At 44.3% G+C, this 19,255-nt stretch overlaps 1 protein-coding gene across 4 annotated transcripts in view; it reads left to right on the top strand.

Moving 5' to 3' along the window:
• Positions 1-19,255, top strand: part of LOC140126362 (serotransferrin-like) — a 43,234-nt gene that overhangs the window by 19,097 nt on the left and 4,882 nt on the right. For 3 of the 4 annotated variants that reach the window (XM_072145772.1, XM_072145764.1, XM_072145755.1), the window contains 11 exons: positions 80-256; positions 377-539; positions 1,226-1,290; positions 2,790-2,947; positions 3,796-3,982; positions 4,570-4,718; positions 7,177-7,267; positions 7,749-7,808; positions 15,868-16,050; positions 16,288-16,438; positions 18,314-18,396. In XM_072145772.1, coding sequence (XP_072001873.1) covers positions 80-256; positions 377-539; positions 1,226-1,290; positions 2,790-2,947; positions 3,796-3,982; positions 4,570-4,718; positions 7,177-7,267; positions 7,749-7,808; positions 15,868-16,050; positions 16,288-16,438; positions 18,314-18,396 — 1,467 coding nt within the window. The remainder of the gene's footprint in view (positions 1-79; positions 257-376; positions 540-1,225; positions 1,291-2,789; positions 2,948-3,795; positions 3,983-4,569; positions 4,719-7,176; positions 7,268-7,748; positions 7,809-15,867; positions 16,051-16,287; positions 16,439-18,313; positions 18,397-19,255) is intronic. The other variant, XM_072145780.1, reaches the window with a different exon arrangement.

Genomic DNA, 19,255 nt, shown 5'->3' with positions numbered 1-19,255 from the left:
TAGTGAAATTATAACTGGGTTTTATCAATTCTTCAAAAGGTTCCAAATGCAGAACCAACAGCTATTTTGTTCTGTCTAGGGAATTGCGTGTTTGCTGTAGCTGTTGCTCGTCGTGGTGCACTGAACATCCGTAAGCTTAGGGGGACCCGCTCTTGTCATAGTGCAGCCAAATGGACTAGTGGATGGAATTTACCATTGGGATTCCTTCTCTCCAAGAACCTCATGTATTGGGATGGAGAACAACCACTGGCTAAAGGTAAAAGTGCAATTGATTGTACATATTTTTACAAGGCCACTGAACTTTTGTCCTGCAATTTCTATCCAAGGACTGATTTATTGAATGCATAACATTTATTTTTTTTTTTCACACGCTTAGTTGTCAGTAGATACTTTAATGCAAGTTGTATTCCTGGAATTGGAGTGTCTTCTCCAAACCTGTGTGAATTGTGCCAAGGAACAAAGTCTTATGTTCGAGAGAAAAACCACTTCTGTGAAGTCAGTGGCAACGAACCATTTTCAAATTCTGATGGTGCTTTTAGGTATGAAAAATGTAAAAACTTAATAAAAATAACAACACAATTTTTTAAATTTGTTTCCCTACACTCTTTCATGGCTCTATAAAAACAGTTTACACTAGGGTAAAGCCACAATTCATCTATTATAAATGTATTCATGTATTATGTTTTGCCCTCCTGTAGACTAGTATGATGACATATTTTACAGGGTTCAAGTCAAATTATAGGTTGGACTTGACATTCAGCAGATGTACCTAGTATTACTTTGGTTGCCAGGGTCAACTAAGAATATTCTGACTTTCAGACAGCTTGATAAATCTGCCCCTATGTATGTTACTGGGTCAAGATAATGGGGCACATTTACTAATGGTCCCCGGACCGCATTTCCGTCGGGTTTTCCGACTATTTCACCTCGGGGATCACGCAGGGACCGAGGTAAGTAAATGTGCCCCAATATGTCCGATGGTTGTATTTACTGTGATTTCCACCACTTTAATAGCGTCAATCTGATTCTCAAATTACAGTATAAACATGACTTCATTGAGTTTTAGTATAATTTGGTAATTAATAAAAAATAGTATTTGATGTGATAACCACCTGGCGACATTCATTCAGCCACATTTATAAAATGAGAGGAAAATCTCAGCATTTTATTCCTACAAAGTTTTTACAAAATAATTCTCAATTATTTGTGTTGCTCCTTGCTATAGATGTCTAAAGAGTGGTGCAGGAGATGTTGCTTTTATAGATCACCTGACAATATCAAATGTAACTGGTAAGTGTTATGCCACAATACTAATACACATTAATTACATCAGTATTCCAAGTCCTTTTAAAATCTAATCTACTTGAATGAGGTTTTGAAACACATTAGGTAACTCCAGAATGAAGATGCATTTAGACCTAAACACTTTCCGTTGGGAGCAAACAACCCAAATGGATTTGCTTAGATCTAAACTACCTTTAGGTCTAAGAACACCCTGTTTGGCAGGACCCTTAAGCTCTTCAATTGTGTCTACTGAACATCTCACAGGGAGAGATTTAAATGAAATCTACCAGAAGGAATACACTAACTGAAGTATTTCTGATGACAGATACCTTTCTATCTACTAAGCCCTACACTGCCTTTAAACTTTTAACTATACCCAACTAAAAACATTACCTACCCAGATTAACGTCAGAGGCTTTGTGGAATTGCCTCGCCGAGCGCAGGGGGCTAAGGCTACGCCACACCCCTGTAGCCTCTGAAGTCTTACTTCCGTGTGCTGCAGGGCAGCGTGCTTCTGCTGTTCAACCGTGCCTACGCATGTGCAGTAACATCTTCCTTTTTTCGGCAGTGAACTGAGTTACTGCGCATGCATGGGCTCGGCTGAATAGCTGAAGTGTAAGATTTCAGAGGCTATGCCCCAGTAGCCTCTAAAGTTAATTGCATATAGAATAAAGTTTTTAATTAGTTAGTAAGTATTGTTAAAAGTTTAGGTAAAGGCAGTGTAGATAGAAAGGTATCTACCATCATGAATATTGCAGTTAGTAGAAGGTTTCCTTTAAGGAGAAAACTTTATATTGCTACATGTTCTATAGTTATAAGTTTATAGTGGTTTTATAAATACTCAGGAGTGCACCAGCCATGAGGCGAGTCAAGCCACTTGCGTCAGGCAGTACCACCTGCAGCAGGGAGTTATCTGCTACAAAGCAGGATCTGCCAATTAAAAATAATGGGGCACATTTACTAAGGCTCCGTCGGATGCATTTCCGTCAGATTTTGTTTTTTTTTCCGATTTGCCCTGAATTGCCCAGGGTTTTTGGCGCACATGATCGGATAGTGGCGCATCGGCCCCGGCTTGCATGCGACACAAATCGGGGGGGCGTGGACGTCGGACAACCCGACTGATTTGGACAAACCGCGGAATTTAAAACCCAAATTGTGTCGCATGATCAGCACTTACATGCACCGGGAAGAAGGTGAACTCCGGCGGACCTCAGCGGGGGAAGCGACACACGGGACGTCAACGGGACCGGTAAGTAAATGTGTCCCAATGTCTCTTCACACCTGATGTCAGCTTGGGTGTGAGAGACTTCATGGAGAACCCACTTTCTAAAAAAATAACTTGATATATTACTATGTGATGGGGCAGAGAGGGTGCCATTTTATAGCTTGTCTCAGGCAGCAGAGAGTTTAGGGTTCACCTGTGTAAACACTTTATTATATCCTAGAAAAACAAAAACAGAACCAGCGTTCATATCGCCCTGTGGGTTTAATTTTTCTTTCATCAGATACAGAAATGGATCAGTTTGAACTCCTGTGTCCGGATGGATCCACAGCAAGTCTAAAATCTTACAGATCCTGCAATTTGGGTCAGGGTCCTGGCAAATCAATTATCACTAGAGGTCACATGAAAAGGATAACTAAGAGATTTCTAACTGTCATCCAGGTAACCATCTGCCACATGAACTAATATTTGATAACTATACAACTACAAATATGAATTCTTATCATGTAATGTGAATTTACCGTACGTTAGGCAACATGCACATGAAGGGGGCTGAGAATCAACCTGTTTGTGGTCTCTTATTTTGTTTGCTTATCACATGGTCAGAGAATATAGCGGATTGTAAATCTGTGGACCATTTTTCCAGGCATAGTATTACATATATTTTGTGCATTGTTAGTGCATTTAACAGTAACAATCATATAGAATTCTGCAATATAGAATAAAAAATGAAAATGTATGAAAAACAGTGCCATAAAATAGGTTGACACAGAGGCTAACATTTATTAATAGTGAGGCAAAATAATGTGCAGCGTGCACCGTATTCATTAAGACTGCAGCACACAACCAAAATGCTTAAACTGAATGCACCATTTTTTTTCTTGTGCACTCAGGGGCATAAATGTGGCATCCGGCACAAATGTGAACCAGAAGGGCCCTTTCTGTGCACAATATTGTGTTGCAGCATACATAATGCAACACCTACACAATACTAGCGCAGGCACATCATAAAAACATGTGAAAGCACTTTTTTATGTGCAATCTACACCAGAATTCTGCTGCAGACTGCTTAGTAGATGTGGGCCAGAGTCAAAATAACGGGTCTAAGGCAGTGTGCACATAAAGTAGGCATTAGGAATTCTCAATATTATTAAGTGGTTTGTTTGCTTTAACATATTCTCAAAAAAGTGCCATAGCTTTGTTATAAGTTGGCTCATTTGTAAATGTAAACATTACTATAATGTTCATTACTATAATATAAATGTGATCAAATTTATTTCTATGCTCAGAATTTTTTTGGCAGAAGTGGAAAACATAGAAGTCGCTTTTCTCTCTTCACATCAGAATATTTTGGAGGGCAAAATCTTCTATTTCATGATTCTACACAAGGATTACACGTTTTAACAGATGATGCAGATATGACAGACATACTGGGCCTAGACTATGTGGGTCTCTTAAAGGAACTTGGACATGAAGGTAAAGTGGACGAGTGTTCATTTTTTATGTTATCTTGGTAACACTTAACAAAGATGTCCTGAATTGCTAATTAATTTTAATACAGTGCACCCATTTCCATGTATGCTCATAATTAGGGTTGTCCAATTTCAGCCAATAATTGATATTGTTTGAGTAACGAAAATGTATGAAATGTTTCTATTTACTTTCTGTATCAATTCCTCATAGTTTTCTAGATCTCTGCTTGCTGTCATTCATCTTGAAGCTTCCTGTGGATAAAAAACAGTCCACAGTCATGTGATGTCACACAGGTGCAGGACTCGTTATAACACACAGCTCTGATTACTCTCTGTGATACTAGCGAGTCAAGCATCTGTGTGACATCTTATGAGCAGGTTCTGATCCACAAGAAGTAAACAATAAAACGTCCTGTATATTAGTAAATTGTAAAACTTTTCATTACACAAACAATAAAACAGTTACAATAATTGCTAGCAACAAAAATAAATAAAATATTCACATTTTCTGCTGGATGTGGGATCAAGAGTGTATATGGTATTGGAGTTACTTTGCATACTGACACATAGTTATACATATCTATATATCAGGTATTTCTCTGGACCACAGTGTTATCCGCTGGTGTTGTATTAGTTCAGCAGAGATGAGGAAGTGTGAAGACTGGGCATTGAGTGTAAGATCGGATCCTTTGGTTTGCGTCCAAGCAACATCTCTATCTGGATGCATTGAGATGATTAAGGTACATATTCTGATTATTCTTGATCCTCCAGGCTCCCTTTACAAAGGACACTCTTACATGGGCTGATGGGCTCATAAACACTTGTTTTTGCAATCATTGCCCCATATAAAAATGTACCCTGTGGATTGTACCTGTGATAATTTAGACACATACATTGTCCATGTAAATGGAGCCAAACAAGCACTGATTGACTTGGTATACTGTGAATCCACCATCATTGAAAGATATTCATCGACCCTAGTAATAGGGTGTTCAAGGGAATCTGTCATCAGGTTTTGAAGATAAAGTTTACAAAATGACCTCGCTGTCTGCTAAAGAAGAGCCCAAGTCATGTGTGTGGTCGAGCCTCATAAATCTTCCTGTCATCTCCTACTATCCCCTCCATTCTAGCAATGTAATTGTCTGTGCAGGTAATGTGCAAAGGTGCCGGGCATACGCACTGAGCAGTGGATTGTATACTTCTATACTGTCTCTATGTGCAGGCACTGAGCCTACTATGTCACCAGCAAGGAGGAGAGGGAGATGACAGGAAGACTTATGAGGATGACTCCATGACTCGAGTGTCTGTCACATGAATCAACAGAAGAACAGGCATGGTTTCTGCCTTTTGTAAGCTATAGGAACCTGCTATGAGGTTGCTGGGTCAAAACCTTATGGCAGTTGTCCTATCATTACCTGTTTCCTTAAAACTCCCACTAACCCAATGCCCTATATCTCCCGGCCCCTCTGATATGCAGGATATGGGCACTTAGCCACACATTGCCTAAAGTGGAAACTTGCCTTAGTAGAGAGTAACCAGGGGCATAGAAAGAAATAAAAGTGTAGTGGTTTAGGCAAATTAAGGTGATATGGTGGCGCCACCTCAGGAGCGTTCCGAAATCTCAAGTTTTGTGCCACTCCACGCAGGCTCCACTTATAACTGTATACAGTTGAGACCCATGGTAGAGCGAGGAGCAATATACTCTCTTCCCTTTCATTCACAGTGACTACAAGCCACTTTTGGCCTGGGACCTATGAGGCATTGAATGTCACCTGAATATCAATGTCCTAGCACAAGTGGCATATTTATGTGTTAGCGTCCTGTGTCTTGGACCAGGCGGTAGCTGCAAGACAGAAGAAGGTGCAATAGTTGGCCAAAACAGGGAGCTTTATTAAGTTGAGGAGGTACATAGGGGTCAAAATTGATGTGGCACACAAGGGTTGTTATTACCTTGTATGGAGCACACAGGAAGCATCATTTCTTTCCCGGGGGGTACACAGGGAAATTACTTTCTAAGGGTCTGTTGGGGTCAACGAGTCACACAAAAGGCAAAGTAATAAAAGTAAATTTTATGGCAAAAGTTACAGGAATAGAGGTACTATCAGGAAGGGCAATTTATGAAAACAGGAAAAGAGGACCAGCACTACCCCAACTAAAGATTTAATGACCATAACATGCCAAACTCAAATAATAGTACAAGAAAGACAAGGACATGCAAAAAAGGTCAAAATACAATACATTCTTTATTTAATATAAATCTGAACTGTAGTCACCAGTGTAAACCTCCCCAGGACAATGCTCAGCATATGATACAGCTGGCTGATCTGGTAGTCCAGCTCCCCCTCTTGGCCACCAACTGATATGACAATAAAAGGACATGCAAATATGAGAGCTAAGGATATGACCATCACATAAGAAAAGTATGCATGAAGCCCAAAAAAAGCATCAGTAAACAAGGCAAATCCATAAGCCAAATGAATATAGAGTATTACCTGTGGCAAAGACCCGTAGAAAGGGAGATGGGGAATGATGTCCTATGTGTATCGCTACCTGAAAGTAGCTTCCTCAGGGGTCATTTATGCACTAAAAGGGGAATTTATTCACTATAGGCAAACAAGGGGCCAAAGATATTTCTTTAGTTGTGATTGCAAAGTGTTGTTCTGGCAGCCAGGACCAGATGGTAGAGGCCAAATATATACATTTTTAAAATGTCACTGACAACTTTTCTTAAAAATGTCACAATTTTTTTACTGTACCATATTTGTAAAACATTTTTGTGTGTAAAATGATTTCTATCCCTTGTAAGGGTGGCTGGGAACCTCAGTCATTCTGTCATGGTTGCTGGTTACCCTTCCCTTTTCTGACATTAGGCTCTTACTATTCTTTATTGTTTCACATGACATACTGCTCTCTCATTTTCCCACACAGTACCAGACTTCTGCATCTGTTCCATAAGCTGCATCCTTTCACAGCTCCCACTGAAACAGAAATATCAAAATACAACAACATTTGCATCCAAAGCCGCTAAACTGTGTAGTGGCCATATCTGTAGACATGGGTTGGGGGGGGGTCACTCAGATAAGTTTTGCCAACCCCTGCCCCTAATAGTGCTGAACCAATAGCTATGCTTTTGCTTAGAAGGAATAGGATAACTTGAAAAAAAAACCTCTGTGCTATTTTTCTATCCTCTTCATTCAGAGTAATGAGGCAGATGCTGTTACATTAGATGCCACTCATGCATATGTTGCTGGAAGGTGCGGACTGCAACCAGCTGCAGTGGAATACTGGGGTGAGTGTCGTGAATGGTAAAGCTAAACACTACATATGTTAATCTATCCTTATGCTTTGATGGTATGTAATGTGTAATATTGTTAATATATTCTGCAGCTTAAAAGGCAAACAGTTAAATTTGCATCAAAAATTTCCATAAAACTGCTTTAAGAGAAATGATCTTGGCCTCATCTTAAAAATCTCAGTGTGTTTAACAGACTATACACCCAGCTCATGTTAGCCATTGTGGAGCCAGAGAAGGATGGTCATATGTACCTTTAGTTATCACATTGCTAAGCTTTAGGGATTTATAATTGTTGATTATGGTTACAAATTACAGCTGGCAATCCCAAATGTAATCAGCACTGAAATGTGGTTGGCAAATTCCAAATATACAAATTCTTTACATTTTGTTTGCACAATAGATCTCCTTGAAAATGCAATTTTAGACATTTTTTATTCTTTTAAAAAACCAACTATATTCCCTTGTATGTACATAGGTGGCCATTTTGACTGTCTAACAGATCCTAACGAGCTACTACAGGGTCTTTTTGAGAAAGGTATGATATAACACTATTAATATATGACAAATTATGCTGAAAATACACTCATTTTGATAAATTTAGGATTGTATATTTAGGTTATGAGAACTACCGTATTTTTCGGCCTATAAGGCGCACCGGACTATAAGGCGCACCTCTAATAAATGCCTGCTAAGACATCTAGGTTCATATATAAGGCGCACTGGAGTATAAGGCGCAGGATCAAATGCAGTACCTAAAAATGACCAGCAGGTGGCACCTGTGCACAGTTCAAGCCAGCTACACTTCCCGGGAAACTAGTCTTCAGCGTGTCAGAGAGCTCCGACCTCAGAGGTATGGGCTGCTGGGGGTTAATGCAGGGTGATGCAGCAGGGGTTAAGCGGTCTCCCTCTGTCCCTTCTCCTTCCCTCCTCAGCCAGGGTGTTATTCCTGTGGGGTTCCCTGTGGTTCCTTCTCTTTCCCCTGTTACAGGGCTGTCAGGTATGGGGGATTTCTTACTGATGATGATGATTGCCTCGTGGTCGGCACTATGGCAACTCCGGTCTCTCCATGCTAGGGGAGGGCAGGATGGGCACAATGTTAGTTGTGGTGCCAGGGCACTTCAGGAGCCAGGGACCCTGTGTACAGTGTGGGAAGGTGCAGGAAATTTCTGGGGATGGAGCTATTAAACACTGGTAAACAGGGCCGGATTAAGGTTGGTGGGGGCCCCTGGGCGCAAAATCTGGTGGAGGCCCCCACTGTGTGCAGCGTGCATACACGTCTTCCTGCACACTATCCACGCAGTAACACCGCTACATACAGCCGCCTGATCCCCAGTAATACATCTATATACAGCTGCCTCATCCCCAGTAACACAGCTACATACAGCCGCCTCACCCCCAGTAGCACAGCTACATACAGCCGCCTCGCCCCCAGTAACACAGCTACATACAGCCGCCTCACCCCCAGTCACTCAGCTACATACAGCCGCCTCACCCCCAGTAACACAGCTACATACAGCCGCCTCGCCAGTAACACAGCTACATACAGCTGCCTCACCCCCAGTAACACAGCTACATACAGCCGCATCACCCCCAGTAACACAGCTACATACAGCCGCATCACCCCCAGTAACACAGCTACATACAGCCGCATCACCCCCAGTAACACAGCTACATACAGCCGCATCACCCCCAGTAACACAGCTACATACAGCCGCATCACCCCCAGTAACACAGCTACATACAGCCGCCTCGCCCCTAGTAACACAGCTACATACAGCCACCTCGCCCCCAGTAACACAGCTACATACAGCGGCATCACCCCCAGTAACACAGCTACATACAGCGGCATCACCCCCAGTAACACAGCTACATACAGCGGCATCACCCCCAGTAACACAGCTACATACAGCGGCATCACCCCCAGTAACACAGCTACATACAGCGGCATCACCCCCAGTAACACCGCTACATACAGCCGCATCACCCCCAGTAACACAGCTACATACAGCGGCATCACCCCCAGTAACACAGCTACATACAGCGGCATCACCCCCAGTAACACCGCTACATACAGCCGCATCACCCCCAGTAACACAGCTACATACAGCCGCATCACCCCCAGTAACACAGCTACATACAGCCGCCTCATCCCCAGTAACACAGCTACATACAGCCGCCTCATCCCCAGTAACACAGCTACATACAGCCGCATCACCCCCAGTAACACAGCTACATACAGCCGCATCACCCCCAGTAACACAGCTACATACAGCCGCCTCGCCCCCAGTAACACAGCTACATACAGCCACCTCGCCCCCAGTAACACACCTACATACAGCCGCCTCACCCCTAGTAACACAGCTTCATACAGCCGCCTCGCCCCCAGTAACACAGCTACATACAGCCGCCTCGCCCCCAGTAACACAGCTACATACAGCCGCATCACCAGTAACACAGCTACATACAGCCGCCTCATCCCCAGTAACACATCTACATACAGCCGCCTCGCCCCCAGTAACACAGCTACATTACAGCCGCCTCACCAGTAACACAGCTACATACAGCCGCCTCGCCCCCAGTAACACAGCTACATTACAGCCGCCTCACCAGTAACACAGCTACATACAGCCGCCTCGCTCACAGTAACACAGCTACATACAGCCGCCTCGCCCCCCAGTAACACAGCTACATACAGCGGCATCACCCCCAGTAACACAGCTACATACAGCGGCATCACCCCCAGTAACACCGCTACATACAGCCGCATCACCCCCAGTAACACAGCTACATACAGCCGCATCACCCCCAGTAACACAGCTACATACAGCCGCCTCATCCCCAGTAACACAGCTACATACAGCCGCCTCATCCCCAGTAACACAGCTACATACAGCCGCATCACCCCCAGTAACACAGCTACATACAGCCGCATCACCCCCAGTAACACAGCTACATACAGCCGCCTCGCCCCCAGTAACACAGCTACATACAGCCACCTCGCCCCCAGTAACACACCTACATACAGCCACCTCGCCCCCAGTAACACACCTACATACAGCCGCCTCACCCCTAGTAACACAGCTTCATACAGCCGCCTCGCCCCCAGTAACACAGCTACATACAGCCGCCTCGCCCCCAGTAACACAGCTACATACAGCCGCATCACCAGTAACACAGCTACATACAGCCGCCTCATCCCCAGTAACACATCTACATACAGCCGCCTCGCCCCCAGTAACACAGCTACATTACAGCCGCCTCACCAGTAACACAGCTACATACAGCCGCCTCGCCCCCAGTAACACAGCTACATTACAGCCGCCTCACCAGTAACACAGCTACATACAGCCGCCTCGCTCACAGTAACACAGCTACATACAGCCGCCTCGCCCCCCAGTAACACAGCTACATACGGCCCCCTCACCCCCAGTAACACAGCTACATACAGCCGCCTCACCCCCAGTATTACAGCTACATACAGCCGCCTCATCCCCAGTAACACAGCTACATACAGCCACCTCACCCCCAGTAACACAGCTACATACAGCCGCCTCATCCCCAGTAACACAGCTACATACAGCCACCTCATCCCCAGTAACACAGCTACATACACATGCTTCTCCAGTAACACAGCTACATACAGCCGCCTCACCCCCCAGTAACACAGCTACATACACATGCCTCTCCAGTAACACAGCTACATACAGCCGCCTCATCCCCAGTAACACAGCTACATAGAGCCGCCTCACCCCCAGTAACACAGCTACATACAGCCGCCTCACCCCCAGTAACACAGCTACATACAGCCGCCTCATCCCCAGTAACACAGCTACATACAGCCGCCTCATCCCCAGTAACACAGCTACATACAGCCGTCTCATCCCCAGTAACACAGCTACATACACATGCCTCTCCAGTAACACACCTACATACAGCCGCCTCATCCCCAGTAACACAGCTACATACACATGCCTCTCCAGTAACACACCTACATACAGCTGCCTCGCCCCCAATATACACACATACAGCAAATACACACACATTCAGTATATACAGCATTTTCACAGACATACGGGAAATACACACACATTCAGTATACGGAGCATATACATACATACCACATACACAGCATGTAAACATACATCATATATATATATATTTTTAAATCTGCACATATATATGCTTATACAAATATATGCGTGTATAAAAACAGTATATACATATATAGACAGTAGATGCATATATACACATATACACAGTATATACATATATAGACAGTAGATGCATGTATACACATATACACAGTATATACACATATACACAGTAGATGCATATATACACATATACACAGTATATACAAATATAGACAGTAGATGCATATACACATATACACAGTATATACATATATACACAGTATATACACATATACACAGTAGATGCATATATACACATATACACAGTATATACAAATATAGACAGTAGATGCATATACACATATACACAGTATATACATATATACACATATACACAGTAGATGCATATATACACATATACATAGTATATACATATATAGACAGTAGATGCATATATACACACAGTAGATGCATTTATACACATATACACAGTATATACATCATATATAAACACAGATAAATACATATGTAGTGTATACTTACCCTTTTAGGATGACTGGCTGTCGGGTCAGGCGGGTCTTCGGCGTGGGGGGGTCGGTCGGTTGCTGGTTTGGACGGGAGAGGGGGGGTCGCATGTTCGGCCAGGTAGTAGGAGCGGAGGTCAGCCGCTTGTTCCGCGGTGGGGGGGGAGCGGAGGACGGCAGCTGCTTGTTCTGCCGGGGGAAAGGGGGGGGGGGGGAGAGCGGAGGACGGTCGCTGCTGCTTGTTCCGCCGGGGGAAGGGGGGGGGAGAACGGAGGACGGTCGCTGCTGCTTGTTCCGCCGGGGGGAGGATGGACGGCAGCTGCTTGTTCTGCCGGGGGGGGGGGGGGGGTTGTAGGGAGAGCGGAGGGCGACCGCTGCTTCTTGTTCCGCCGGGGGGGAGGAGGAGCGGAGGATGAACGCTTCTTACAGCGGGGGGGGGGGGCGATGTGGTGGATGCGAGCGGAGGAAGGCCGCTTGATCCGCCGCTGGAGGGGGGTGGGGGTGCGAGGAGCGGAGGACGGGCGCTTGTTCGGGCGCGGGTGGGGGGTTTGGAGTGGAGGAAGGGCGCTTGTTCCGCTGGTGGGGGGGGGGGAGCGGAGGACAGCCGCATTTCTGGGGGGGTTGGGGAGCGGAGGACGGCCACATTTCTGGGGGGGTTGGGGAGCGGAGGGCGACCGCTTGTTCAGGCGGGGGAGGGGGGGTTGCGGAGGGCGGCCGCTTGTTCGGGCTGGGGAGGACGAGCGCGAGCGGGGTTACGAGCGGGCGGGGAGGCGTAACCATGCAGCGAGTTGGGCGGGCAGGGAGGTGGGAACCTGTACGGGGGGGCAGACGCCTCGGCCATGCGGGGAGGCGGTCACCTGTGTCGTGGTCGGGCGGACAGCTCTGGGAGGTGGCGGCAGAGGAGCCATGGCCCAGGGGGGGTGATCTGGTGGGGGCCCCCTGGGGGGGCAAGATGGTGGGGGCCCCGGGGCTCTAGCCCCGGGAGCCCCGCCTATAATCCGGCTCTGCTGGTAAATGTACAGTACATCCTGTCTGTAGTACATTTCTGTATAAGTTCATATATAAGGCGCACCGGCCTATAAGGCGCACCTTTGATTTCTGAGAAAATTAAAGTATTTTTGGTGCGCCTTATAGGCCTAAAAATACGGTATGTATGTAATATACAGTACATATCCCATTGCCTTTTCAGCAAGCCATATACATCACATGTCAGCCAAGTTGAGAAACGTGTCTACACATAATAATTACTATTACAACTCAAACACAGAGGAATATGAATTTACCATTTAGCCATGATTTTCTACCTTTAAATGGTTTTACCACAAAAGTGATGTTAACACAATAAAGATCATTTTAGCCCCTTACGATTTTACTCAGTTTTATTGCTGTTAACTCCTATCATAGTGGTCAGTGCAAAATCCCAGGGTGTGGGCGGGGCCACTCCAAGCAGACACATTATGATCCCCCTAGTTCTGTGGGGTGATAATGTGGTTAGATTATCAGGGTACAAGGTGCATAGGCACTTTCATCTTGCTACTGACATTGTAGTTACACACTGACACATAGAAAGAAAGAGGAGACAGAAGACAGATGAGATGCATGAGATACCTATTACACAGAGGCATGACAGACAGAGGCTGGCAGACTTTTACATTGTTACACTTTTAGCTCTGCTACATCTGTGTTCTCACAGATATGTGCCTGCCTCCCCTTTCCCCCGGATCACTTATCTCCTTGTAGTTTGCAGCTCCTCTGTGCTTAGGATGTGCTGCCAGGAAGTGATCAATGAGAGCTCTGTGCCTTGGGCGGGGCTACAGGCTCAGAGCAGAAAGACAGAAATCTTAGCATCACAGCCTCACACAGAGATCCAAGATGGCGGCCTGACCCTAAAGTCAGAAGTTACAGGGTCGTGTCTAGGGGCAACTGAAATGGTGTACACCAGGACTGATAGAGACAGGTTGGAATTATGTCTATGAAATGCTGTATTTTTGTTAATAACAGTGAATTAGAGAATGTGTTATTTTGTTATCCTGAGTACATATAAGAAACTTATCTTCATGGGAATACCCCTTTAAGCTTGAAATGTTGTAAGGTTGTAAAAAAGTTTTTTTTAAAAACTACCCTGTACATGGTCTCTACTCTTAACTGTGCCCAATAACCTTGTTACATCCCCAATTTGGAACTCATTAGATCATTTATTCTAAGCTCTTTTTCATACTGTACCTGACTTCTTAGACAAAGGTCATTAATAGTATGTACTTGGAACAGATTTTGCACAAAAAAACAGATTTTTATGCTTATCTCATTTAAATCGGGGACAAACATGTATGACGTCCTTGGGGGGGATGGGGGACAGGGGAGTTTTTAAAATTGGCGCATAATGGAGCATTTTCCTGATGTCCACTTCCATGGGACAATGGAGCTCTTCATACAGAAAGGTAAACTTTGATTTAACTTATCTTTTTATGGGGGAAAAGCCAACAAGATAACAAAGTTAAGGATTTGGAGTGGCCATCACAAAGCCCTGAGCAAAATTCTATTGAAAAGTTTTGGGCAAAGCTGAAAAGGCAAGTGTGAGTAAGGTGCCTACAAACATGGCTCAGTTTCACCAGTTCTATCAGGAGGAATGGGTCACACAGTTTAAGGCCAAGAGTACCAAATACTTATGGAATGTATGTAAACTGACTGACGTTTCACGTTTTAGTAAATCGGGTAGCCTTTTCCGCCAAGTTGTCTCTGTTTAGATTTTAGCTATAGCCTCTGCCAGTTTTTACAGTCTATGCCAGTTCTCCACCTCATGCCCACCCTACTCCCCACCCTGTTACACCCAATGTGGCGTACAGGGTGAAAAAGCCTTTAAACTGTCTGCTGGCGGACAAAGCATTATAAATCTCCCCCTTTACCATAACTGTGTGTGTCTGCATTTCATTGTACCATATCAGGTGTAGTGTGTGTGTGTTTAGGATGTAAAGTACCGTATTTTCCGGGCCATTAGGCGCACCGGAATATAAGGCGCATTAGTCCGATGCGCCTTATATATTAATAATTCCATATATAAGGCGCATCGGACTATAAGGCGCAGGGTCCGGGGGCGTGGCGGAGGTCCGGGGGCGGAGCGGAGACCCGAAGGGACGCGACGCGGAGAAGAGACGCAGCGACGCGGGGAAGGTGAGGGGGAGGTGGAGGATGGCAGCGGACCATACTTACAAAGGTCCCCGCTACCGGAGACAGCAGATCTCCAGCGGGAACTGCAGACCACGCGGCAGAAGTTGTTCGTGCCGCGTGGTCTGCAGTTCCCGCTGGAGATCTGCTGTCTCCGGTCTCCGGTAGCGGGGACCTATGTAAGTAGGGTCCGCTGCCCAGCGCCATACATAGGGCGCACCGGACTATAAGGCGCACTTTGGATTTCCAAGGAAATCCAAGGCTTTTAAGTGCGCCTTATAGTCTGGAAAATACGGTACATTGATAAATGCTGTAAATAGAAGATGGCATCCCTGTAATCATTTACAGATAATATAAAAACAATCTTCAATAAGAATAACAACAGATTAGAAAACAATGACATTTTCTCTATCTGGTTTTAAAGCAAACAATCTTTGTTGTTCCTACTTGCATTAGTTGTCAACCATCAGGGTTCAGTAAATAGTTTTAATAGTCTGAACAGCTTTGCATTCCTGGAACCTGACAGGGTCATTATAAGGCAAAGATAGCAGAAAATATGAGATGGTTTATAATAAATTTGTCAAAACCATCACAACCGATAGACACAATAGATAGAACGGGGCGTTACCCATCAGCGTACTATTTGCATATTCAATCTTTAACTATGTAAGAAATAAATGGTATAAAGTTGTAACTATATTGTCTTTGTCTTAACAGGCAGGAAATTAAAATTCAATTCAAGTTATGGTAATTTTCATTGTGAATATCTTTCTAGGATTCCCATCTCTTTATGCTCTGGCTGTTACTAAAAAGAGGATGAAGGCTGTGACCCTTTCTGACCTGAGAGGGCGACGTTCCTGCCATGGCAACATGTATAGTCCTGCAGGGTGGCTCCTGCTTTCCAGATACACTGTCCGGGGAGCCGTGAATCAGACATGGGATTGTGATCTTAATTCAGGTTGTAGAATGGATGAAGTATTTGATATAAGTCTTTTAATTGTTGTAATGATTACTTTTACTAATGGAAATACTCAGCTTATTATCATGAATATTAAGTTTAAACACATTAAGGTCTAAAAAAAAACCTTCAGGTACAAAATATTCAAGTCAGAATGTGGCTTTATCAATGAGTTTTATCAGTAAACCATGACTTGGAAGTAAGTGTTTTTTTTTCTGATTGATCTTCCCATTTTAGCATATGAAAACTATTTTTGGAAGGGGTGCATGCCTGGAGGAGAAGGTGGTCTTTGCAAGGTTTGCGTGGGATGGGAAGAAGTTGGCAGAATCAATGGGAGATGTGCAGCCAATCATGATGAGCGTTATTATGGCAACATGGGTGCCCTGAGGTGAGGCAGAATATAAGATACATACTAATGTGACGTACACAAGGCTTAATGTTCTATATGTAAGATATTTAGGTAGCATTACCAATATGCCAGGCCAAAAATATTACACTGCTTCCCCCTTCCCCATCAGGCACACTTCTCCCTCCCCTTCCCCATAAGGCACACTCCCCTCACCTTTCCTCGTTCCCCCGATGCAGCCGACATCTTTCTTCTTTTGCACTTGCTGTACTCTCCGGCTCTGCAGACGGCACACGTGATCCGATGACATCATCATGTGGAGCTTCACATACAGTGTGGACCACCGCTTTGGGATAAAGAGGAAGGGTTTGGATTTTGCCTCGATGTTGCTCTCCTGACGGGTGCAACATAGAGGCAGAAAAGTGCACAAGCCGGAAGGTGATCATTTGTACCAGTGTCTTAAAGTGACACTGGTACAATTGATCCGGGGGCCGAATTTTTTTTTCAGCACCCCAGTGGGCCTCTCCTGGGCCCCGGCACTTACCCAGGTAAGTAGGGTGTTGGCGCCAGGCCTGCCTGCCAAGGACCTATCTCATGCATCTTCACAGGGTGGCATATGTATAGTCAAGGACGTATGTGATGCATCCTCACTTTAGAAAGCTATAACATCCACTCTTTGGCACCTAGAAACACACTTCATTTTTTCTATGAAAGAGGAAAATCACTTTTTTCAAATTAATCTAAATTGTATATCTTGGTTTCAGGGAACTGGAGATATTCACATTTAAAGTGTGAATTTCGGGTGTAATTTTTAAAAATAAAAATCCCTCCCAATTAACAGTTAATGTTCTTCGGTTTCCTGACACCTAGAAACACAAAGCCACAGAGCCAGAGATATAGCCTTCTAAGTGTGCCCCCCTTCCAGATTCTTAGCCATAAGGATGCAGAGAAAATTTGGAGGATGCTGTACACAGGAGCTGCTGCACCTCACATATAATGTAAATATTGACTTTATATGTTACTAAATTTTGATATGGGATAATATTAACTAATGTTCATGTTTTTAACCTTCTCCTATTCAGAACAATCTGAGAACACACTTGCTCTCTGATTGCCTTATTGGATACATATTAACACTGCGACCCAGCACATGTCCCTAAAGTTATATGTAACACGAAAAACACACACACAATTCTGCATAAAGTTTTTATTTTACACCATCCTTCATTATTATACCTATGTTAAGGCATCTAACTATACAGAAAGTAGTATGGCAGTACAGGCAGTCCCCGGGTTACGTACCGAGGATCGCATACAGATGCCATATGCATTAAGTACATGCAGGCGGTGCCATCTCACGCATCCTTAGTTACCTCCGGCACGCAGTTCTTCCTGTGGACTGGCTAGAAGACCTCTGCCCACTGACTGGTAACTAAGGAAGCCTGAGATTGCACCAGCTAATGCTTCCTTAGTTACCTGAAACCTCCAATACTGCCGGCATGTACTTACTGCATACAGCATCTGTATGCGATCCACGGCATCTGCGTGTTGGCGCTTTAGCCCTTCGCTCTTGAAACTGGAAGTGCAATGCACATGCGAGTGCCCTACGGATTGTCCGTCGGGGACTGCCTATTTATATGTGCGCTAGTAATCACAGGGAGAAAACTAAAGAATCCAAACAATGAATATTCATAATAAAAATTCCCCCCAAGTATATAAGCATCCAGTGCACTGCCCCCAGTATGTAGGTAGCCAGCACACTGTAGACTCCCCCCTCCCACACACAGTATTATAGGTAGCCAGCACACTGCAGCCCCTCTACCCAGTATACAGGCATCCAGGACACTGTACACAGGCCTGTGTACAATATACATCTCGATCTGAACCCATGGTTACATGCTACTGTATAAATTTCAGGTGCTTGGTCGGAGAAACAGGTGGACGCATTTATGGAGATGTTGCATTCCTGGAGCATCACTCACTACAAGAGAACATAGCATGTAAGAAACTGCATCTATTAGGAACCTATGCAATTGTGCCTGTTACCTACACTGTAGAATAGGGAGGGGACATTGGAAAATAACACATATATAAAACTGAATTAATTTACAGTAAAATCTTCCCAAAAGATTTCCTTCATCCACAGGAGGTTTATTTTGGTGGATTATCACTGCCATTGGATCCATGTCATCTTCTCAGAAAAGACCATCCCTATGGAAGACAATTTTAAATACATTTTGAATGAGCATCTTACTGTATAAGATCAGATCTTCATTATTCACCTCCAATACCATTTTTCCATTTTCCAGCACTCAGAATCCAACAAGACAATCCCCATTGCATTCCCTATTTACACACTACACCATCTACAAAAGTGAATAATATTGATATAGTGTTGTGGTAACATTACCATCTACAGTTCTACACGTATCATATAAACTATGGAACATTCACAGATGTTAAAGGGAACCTGTCACCAGGGTCCTCATTTTTCACTAAAGACAGATTGTAAAAGCCCATGACACCAGCAGTGCAAAAATGCCTCTCTGCTTTTTTTAAGTATTTGCATTACAATATAATTGTGTGTTATAACTTACTCTTACATCCTGACAAAATCCTGGGATAGTCACAGGGGCTGGATCTCTGTGAAGCAGCAGGAGGAGGAGCTATACAGGAGCACAAAGGTGGGGGCTGAGAGCTGAGGAGTGAGTAACACAGCCAAGCCACATGTTGTTTTCTGAAATGCATCTAAACCAAAGTCCAGCCCCTGGGACTACCCTAGAATTTTGTCAGGGTGCAAGGTAAATTATAACACACAATTTTATTTGAATCCAAATGCATATTAAAGGCAGAGAGGCA

The sequence above is a fragment of the Engystomops pustulosus genome, chromosome 1, assembly GCF_040894005.1.
Source record: "Engystomops pustulosus chromosome 1, aEngPut4.maternal, whole genome shotgun sequence".
Lineage (NCBI taxonomy): Eukaryota > Metazoa > Chordata > Amphibia > Anura > Leptodactylidae > Engystomops > Engystomops pustulosus.
The sequence above is the reverse complement of the archived record's forward strand: the minus strand, read 5'-3'. Positions and strand labels throughout refer to the sequence as shown.